Source organism: Aethalodelphis obliquidens, unplaced genomic scaffold, assembly GCF_003676395.1.
Source record: "Aethalodelphis obliquidens isolate GAN/ISIS:26980383/991018 unplaced genomic scaffold, ASM367639v1 scaffold21, whole genome shotgun sequence".
Lineage (NCBI taxonomy): Eukaryota > Metazoa > Chordata > Mammalia > Artiodactyla > Delphinidae > Aethalodelphis > Aethalodelphis obliquidens.
The window spans coordinates 23,588,707-23,596,985 of record NW_020837965.1 but is presented as its reverse complement, the minus strand read 5'-3'; the positions used below and the strand labels follow the sequence as shown (position 1 = coordinate 23,596,985).

Sequence of the window (8,279 nt, the reverse complement as noted above, 5' to 3'; positions counted from 1 at the left end):
CGGCTGCCGGGTCCTCCACAGCCCTCGTGTGGGTCTCTTTTCTGCCCCACCCAGCCCTCTGCTGGCTTTTCTCCTTCCTTGCTGACAGCTCATGCTCTACCTAACCCTGAAGTCCATCGGAGTCCCCCTGGCTGGGTCGGAGGCCCTCTCCTCACCCTGCTTGCCCAGGACCCGCAGACTCAGCACATCCTGGCTTCAGTGTCAGCCTCCTGCGGAGAGCATCACTCACGCTGGTACCTCCAGCCCGACTTCTGTTCTGCGCCTGCCAGCCAAACGCCTGCTTCGCACTTAACTCTTGGATGTCTCAGCGGCCCATCACCTCGCTCCAGCCTGTACCAGGCCTGACTCATTATCCTCTTTCAAACTTGCAGCGCCCCCCATCTTAGCCGATGGCACCAACATCTGCCCAGAGAACAGTCGGGGACCTGGGCCTCACCCACCGCCCCCATCCTATCCATCGCCAGGCCCTGCTGACGTCACCCCAGGAACCGCTCTCAGACACTCCATTCACCTCTCCCCTGTCCACTGCTTGCACCTTAGTCCACACCATCACTTCACCGAGATTAGGGTAATAGTCCGTCATCTGTCACTCTCCGCAGTAGGGCTAAGAGCTGATGTGGCCATAGGCCACTGGGAGGAACAGGCCTGGCTCTGCTTCTGGGGTCTCTCATTCCAGCAGAATCCCGGGGTTCTAGGCCTAGTTTGCCTGAGAGGTGGTAAGTGGTGGTACGTGGCCACTGCTTCCTATGTTAATGAATACCTGCAAGGTTAATACTGAGAATTTCATTTAAAATGTAGGCAAGTATGAAGGTAGCAATAATGATTTATATACATACCCCTTTTCCATTATCGAGCTTGGAAAATACTGCAAGTGTATAGAAATAAAAGTAGATCTTATAACTTTTGAGTCAATAATAGGTTTCCTTCCCTTCTCTGGTTATTCCTTAATTATTAATTTAAAAATGATTATTTTTGCCAATATTTACATAACCAAGTAAACTAACAACTGGGTATGGTAATTAAGCTAAATTCTTGGGAGTTCCCTGGTGGCCTAGTGGTTAGGATTCTGGCCTTTCACTGCTGTGCCCTGGGTTCAATCCCCGGTCAGGGAACTGACATCCCACAAGCCATGTGGGGCGGCCCAAAACAACAACAACAAAAAGCTGAATGCTTTATAGTTGTCTGATCTGATGAATGCTTACACACCATATGCAAACTGCTGTTTTATCTGCAAATGACCCAGGTGAGAAAAAAAAAATCTGGATATGAAACAGAATATTGTGTGAATCATATCTAATTTTAAATATTTTAATTTATATACTTTCATGATTATAGGTCAATAAGAAATCCACTTTTCAGATTTTATTTCATTATAGAATATATTTGATAAGGATACATACAAACAGAATCATCTTTAATACACATTGTTTACTGGTGCCCGGCATTTCCGCAGCCGGCTGGAGATGGAATAAAAAACGCTCCCCAATGTTCAGCTTCATCGGCCACTCTAAACAACCAGTGCTGTAGAGTTGATGGTTCAGTTCATTTACTTGCCTAGAACAAGTAAAAATCTTAACATTCGTCTTTCAGTCTGTTTATTACTCTTCTATTTTAAAATCTGAGATACATTCCCCAATGTAAACAATAACCTTCAATCTGCCACACAACTGAAATGGATAAGGCCTTCTCTGTTTTACTCATCAGAGCGCAATCTTATTTCATAGCGTAATAAGCCGTCCATGCACAAAAGACAGGAAAAGAAGCTGCCCTTAGTACCTGGTGGAGCCTTCCAGACTTCTCCCCGCTGCAGGTGTATGGTACACTAGAGAGATATCTTTTTGACTTGGTCTACTTGGTCTTAAAATACAAATATACAATGTCCGTAAGCATTAAAATAGTAAAGCCTAGCCTTATGTATTCATTATGAATTGCTAAAATCCTATACAAGTACGATACCATATCATGCCAATTAATATACAGAGGAAGGTGGCTCGTTGTCTCCACCATTCACCAAGGGCCTGTGAGCGGGGAACAGAGGGGACGTGATTCGTGTAGGCGTTAGGTGGCTGACTGCATATGGTTAGGCAGACGGTCTAGCTGGAACTCTGAAATGCCTGGGTACCCTGCTGCAATAGTTAAGTGAATCTGGAGTAGAATCTGCTTAACACAAGAAGAATCTGACCCCTTTCTCACCAGCCTCCCAGAGGGAGCACTGAATGAAACCTTAGAAAATGTTAACCAAATAAAGTCTTATTTGCATTTCCTGATTCAGTTGTGCAAATCAGTTATCCATTCTCTTCCCCAACGACTTATCCTTTGAGGACCAGTTAATCAACAGCGATCACGATGCAGTACCTCGTTATCATAAATATCTGACTTAGCAACCTCCATGGTGAAACAGTAAAGCCTATATACAATCTTTGAAAAGGCATTCTGTGACCGTTTTTGAAGAGTTCATAGAAAAGTTATGAAGGATACACCAGTCACTTCTCGATGTCACCGTAATGTAAACCTTGGCATCTTTTTTATATTAAGTGTTTTATATATTGTACAACAAAAGAGAGACCTGAATGGCTGACCTGCTGTGATGCTCACCGATCCACTAAGCTAAGGTAACCAGTAAAGGGCATAATTTTCCTGAGGTTTGTGAGAACTCTTCAAACAAAGCAGAAATCACAGTGACCGAGTGAGCGAAACTCGAGTCTGTACCTCCTGGCCCGTTCTGCTCCCCCGGGTTCTTGCCGGGACTAAATGACCCGCCACTGCATGATGCTCGTGTCTTTGCCGCCAGTGGAGATAAGGTGGCTGTCGTCACAGAGGAAATCAACGTTGGTGACGTGACTGCTGTGCCCGCTGTACACGTGGCTGGGAGCCTGGGGAAGAATGATATGGAGGGAGCTGAACGCAAAGCCATCGAGGCGGGGTTGGAAGTGCTGGACGTCTACATTCGTGCCAAACCACACGGAGCCCCTGTACACTGAGAATCTGGTCTGGAGGGGACGAATGCGGGCAGGGAGAGGTTCAACCCCAGAGGCTGCACCCAAAGGAGGGAGGCCCAAAGGAGGGAGGACCGGATGCAGGGGTGGAGGGGAGGGTCTTCTAGGAGGAGGGTCAGGTCTGGGAAGAACGAAGAGGGGTGTTCCAGGAACTGGTGCGGGCTTGGCTCAGCAGGGCTGGAGCAGAGGGAGCCGTGGTGGACAGCAGAGGGGGGAGGCCCACGAAGTGCAGAGGAGGACAAGCCAGCACCACGTGGGGGGGCGGGGTTCTCCCCAGAGGGCAGTGGAGGGGGACCTGAAGTGCTCTGGGGCAGCCGAATGACGGTCACCCCTGCATCTGTGACTGGTGGCATCACTCACAGCACCTTTCTATTCAATTACCAACAGGCCAGGCAGTAAGTGCGCCCCGTGGGGTAAGGCTAGAGAAGATGAGCCTTTACCCTGAACTGTGAGCAGGGGTAGGAGAAGAGGTGCACTTTGCCAAAGTCGTCACCGGTTGACAGGAGTTTTTTCTCGTGGGCCCGACAGGCGGCATTGATGTCGGTTCCGTCCGAGCCTTCTGGCCACACTCCTAAAACAAAGACCCCAGACAGAGCACTGGAAATACCAGGACACAGGGCCACACTGTGTGGGGACTGGCCATCGAACTCCCACGAAAACAGAAATGTCCCCAATTTAGAAACCACGCCCAAGGAACGCTTCGTCTCAGATGATCTCCCTGCAGGCTGTTCCAGGAAACCCTCACTGCGTATACTGTTCTGCTGCATGAGATTCGCAGTGACAGGCCTTCAGGGCTTCCACCTCTTTCGGGCCCCTTCTTGACGCTACATCAGAAAGCAGGCCAGAATCCCTGGTTCTGGACGTGATGGCTTTCTTTATCCCCAAAGCATCTGATGGGAAGCTGACTAGTCCTAAGCCTGCAGTTTCCTAACTTTTCTTTTTTGGGGGTAACTCTTTACATATGAGAGGCCCTCCAAAGAGCTTTTTAACTCTGGGACTGCCTGTGTGTTTCAGGCGTTCCTTGGTGTCAGCCCTTCATGGCTTCTGTCTGCCTGGTGGCACTGGGCAGGTGGGGTGTCTGCTCACTGTGGGCCGGGTGATGCAGCAGCTCTGACTCCACAGCCCTGTGCCCAGGTGGGCCTGGGGTGTGGTCTGGGGGATGGGATCTCCTGACCATTGCTTCAGGAAACCCTGTTGGTCCCAATAACTTTGGATATGAGAGAGCTGCATGCACATCAGTTTCCTAACAGGCAGATCTAGAGTAAACCCAGGGCGTCCTAGCATTCAACACCAGAAGATGGCAAAACGCCAGCCCTAAGGAGACTTGTGAACTTCTGACCAACTTACTGACGTGCGGTCATACATAAAGAGATTATAAGTACCGCCTTTTCTTTTTTTATTCTACTAAATTGTGGCAATTTATTTTAGACCATTTATAAACATATTCCTAATCTAAACTTTGAAGGAGGTGAAAAATTTAGTTTAAGGGCCAAAAAGATACAATCAGTCTAACAAATGGTAAATAAATTGATAGGGTACCATCTGGTCCATTTATCGAGGACGTTTGGCACTACCTCATACAAGCGTTCTAGAGAATTATCTCAGGACCCATTTCGTATGAGAGAAAAGGGCTCTGGTTCCTCTCGCCTGGCCATAGCTGGGCAAGCCCTGGCCCTTCCCCAGGGCTGCGGGGAGTGTGTCCTGTGGGGTCCACGGGGTAGCAGAGCAGTTTGAAGCCGACCAAGAGACTTCACTACTATTTGAAAGTCATTCTGAAAGTAGATACATCCTACGTTTGGACAGAATGAAAGGTGCAGAAACCTTACCAAAGACGTGGAATCCCAAAGTGCAGGTGTATGTGGCCCATTCGATGTCTCTCGTAGTTTCCACACTTACGACTTGCTTACAAGCAGAGGGAATCCCTGGAAAGGCAAATGCAGGTCTGGTGACATCAGTGCCAAAGCCCCCTCTCCTTCTTGGGCAAGGCTGGGCCCTCGGAGCCAGGCCCCATCGGCTACAAAGCCCTCTGGGAGGGGGACACCATCCACCTCCCAGCTCTGCGGGGACCATGCTCACTGCCCAAGGCCCGGGGCCTCGGTGGGGACCCCACTTCTTCCGCTTCTTCTCATCTCCTCTGTGTCTGTTCCCCCAGTCTGGCTTCTTTTCTTTGACCACCTCTGGTTCTGAGGCCCCTGTCTGCTCACTGTTCCCCTGGATACAACTCCACCCCCTGCTGTCAGGCTCCCTAGCCCTCTCCCAACATACACTTGGGCACACGCGCGCACACACACACACCATCCCTTCAGCTCCGAGTTAGGAATGGAAGCTTACGGAAACCAGTCATACCAAGTACCTGTGGCGTTGCAGGTGATTTGTTTGTTCCCCAGTTAAACTCTCACTAGTGGAGTATGAGACCATGTCTGAGAAGATTCTAGACCCATGGCCTGTCCCTGAAAACCATCCCCCACTCCTGCCCCACATCAGGCAGGGCCTCCTGCCCCGCCCGAGGGAGGCTCCTTCCCTCCAGCACCAGCAGCCCTGCCCAGGCCTGCTCCTCAACGAGGGGGCGCCTACCTCCCCACCCACTGGCTCCTGATGCCTGTGGCCTTGTATCTGAGATATTTCCTCTTCCTTAAAATGGGACAAGCCAGAAAGTGCTGTGGATCACCTGAGAGCCTGTGGGTGAAGCACACTGCACTTGCTGGTACCTTCCGCCGGGGCAGAGACCGGGCCCTCCTCTGCCCTGGGACCCTGCACTTGGCGCGCGGCAGGTGCTTGCCAGATGCTGGAGGAAGCAGTGCACGGCATGTAGCATGCGCTCGGCAAGTGCAGCCCCATCCTTCATGCCTCCACTGCGCGGCCCTGCCTGGGCTCAGACCTGGCCAGGAGGGGCTGAGGGAGGAGGAGGGGCCCAGGGGGCTGCTGGGTCTCTGCCCGTGAGGGTGATGCCTTCACGAGGGGCCATCCCTCTTGCCGGGACAGCTCTGACCCACTCTCTCTGCCTCTCCCTGCAGGGCCCCACCTTCTCCTCCTCGGGGCCCAAACCCCAAGTATCTCAATGCCAAGGCGGAGGTGTCCAGCCCAACTCCTGTACTGTGCAGAGGAGGGACCCAGGCCCAGAGACGCCATCACGTGCCCAAGTTGTATGGGGCGTGGGTTTTTGCAGGAGGTCCCATTTGGTCTCAGAGTGAAGGTTCTACGTGATCTGCACCCAGACCACACCTGGGGAACCACTCACAGTAAAGGATTTCATAGTCTCCGGAATTCGACATGAGGAATTGTGAGTTTACAGACCAGTCCAGGTGAGTGATGAAGCTGGAATGACCCTGGGAGAGAACACATGGGTGAGTTTCACTTGCCTTATAGATTCCCACCCACACTGTCCTAACGTGACAAACAACCGCACAGACCCACGAGGAGTGACCAGCACGCTCACCGAGCACTTGCCGACCCGTGCGTACTTCCTCCCATTGTCACTGACTCCGTATATGTAGATGCAGTTGTCATGGGAGCCTATTGCTAAGAAATTCCCATCTGCAAAAACACGCGGGATTACATTTCAGTTGTTAAGAATAAACATTTTATCAATTACAAGCGATAATGCTAGTGGCCATTACAGAGTTAGAAAAAATAGCCATGAATTATTTCAAAGAGACAAAATTTGCTTTTAAATCACTCCTATACCACTTCCAAAGCTATCTTTTGAAAATCCACATCTGATCAGATTCTGCCCCTTAAAAAAAACCTTCCCTGGCTGTCCCCACTGCTGAAGGATCAAGACTCAGTTCCTCAGTGGGGTCCCCAAGGCCCGCCAGGATGCGGCTGCATCATTCCTCCCTGAACAGACCGGGTTCTCTCAGGCCTCTGGCACACTTCCTCCTGCCCACCCTGTCCCCGCCTGGAAAGCCCTCCCCCTCACCTCTGTGCACACTGCCCCTCCCCCCTGCCTGGAAGGCCCTCCCCCTTACTCTGCACACGCTGCCCCTCCCCCCTGCCTGGAAGGCCCTCCCCCTCACCTCTGTGCACACTGCCCCTCCCCCCTGCCTGGAGGGCCCTCTCCCCTCACCTCTGTGCACACAGCGCCCCCCTTATTCCTCCGCCGCCCCGCCTGGAAGGCCCTTCCTGCCGCTCTTCCAATGGGCCATCAGTTAGCATCTCCTTTACCCAGGTTCCTGGCATCAGGAAGGCTTAAGGAATCAGGCCGTGACGCTCGTGTAGAAACACAAGGGAAGGCGCTCACTGTAATGTAAAAGCAGAGCAGCCCCTGTCGCTGGCAGATGAACCTGCCAAGTGTGAAGCCGGAGTGGGGAGGCCCAGGATGTATGGGATGGAAGCGGGGCCTGAGAGACTAGCCTGGAGGGGGTCAGACCTTCCTGGGGCCAGGAACCGGAAGGAAGGAGAAAGGAACCACATGGGGGCCGGACAACCGGCACCCAGAATGGAGCCTAGAGGAGGGGGGGTCTCTGCCCACGAGCTCGGGGACAGCAAATGCGTCCCTCCTCTCACTGAGCGCCAGTTCCTCCAGCCACGAAGCACAGCACCTTCTCATCGAAATTCAGAGGATTCCCTTGGACAATGTCTGTAAAGGTCCTAGCGGTCACTGGCACATCATGAGGTCAATAAGGGTTCTCCCCCCACCTCTTCCCCCTGGTTTTCCTTCTCGCAAGGTAGGAAGACCTACAGGAAATAGCATAGCCTGGCACCATCAGGAAATGGTATTTTCGGAAGTCTTGGCCAATGCCTGGCCAAAATCAAGGTGTTGGCAAGTCAGAGTTAGCCTGTCCAAAGCAGGCTCGTGAGGGGGTGGGGTAAATGGGCCGAGGACTGCCTTAGCTGGGGGATGGGCCACCTTCTGCTGCTGATGGTTCTAGAGAAGGCCAGAGAGCTGCCCGGCAGACCACCTGCACTTGGTCCTCCAACTGACCAAGCCCTGACAATAATGATGATGACAGTAAACAGTAAATGCTAACAAGAATTACTATCAAATAATTATGAGTCGACGTTTGTTGAATAACTACTATGTACCAGTACTATTCTAAACTCTTCCTATATTAACTTACTTAATCCTCATAGACCCCTGTGAGGTAGATATTATCTCCACTTTTCAGGAGAGGAAACTGAGGCATGGATGATAAAGTAACTTGCACAAGGTCACGCAGGTTTAGAGAAGCTAGGATTCGAACCCAGCAGTCTGACTAGAGCCTGAGCATTTCTCTGCTAAATGCCGTTGCCCCCGTGACAAAGAATAACAGTAAAGAACAGCTGAAAATCTGATAAATGATG

General features: G+C 51.5%; 1 protein-coding gene across 3 annotated transcripts in view; it reads right to left on the bottom strand.

Annotated features, from left to right (window-relative positions):
* Positions 1 to 1,347: 1,347 nt before the first annotated feature.
* Positions 1,348 to 8,279, bottom strand: part of EML1 (EMAP like 1) — a 143,332-nt gene continuing 136,400 nt past the window's right edge. Inside the window, exons 18-23 of one of the 3 annotated variants that reach the window (XM_027120556.1) lie at positions 6,433 to 6,530; positions 6,235 to 6,322; positions 4,823 to 4,918; positions 3,437 to 3,567; positions 2,710 to 2,873; positions 1,366 to 1,554 (exon numbers count right to left, since the gene is read on the bottom strand). In XM_027120556.1, the coding sequence (XP_026976357.1) occupies positions 2,748 to 2,873; positions 3,437 to 3,567; positions 4,823 to 4,918; positions 6,235 to 6,322; positions 6,433 to 6,530 (539 nt within the window). In that variant the 3' untranslated portion in view covers positions 1,366 to 1,554; positions 2,710 to 2,747. Of the gene's footprint in view, positions 2,874 to 3,436; positions 3,568 to 4,822; positions 4,919 to 6,234; positions 6,323 to 6,432; positions 6,531 to 8,279 lie in introns of all 3 variants that reach the window. The other 2 variants (XM_027120555.1, XM_027120557.1) reach the window with 2 other exon arrangements.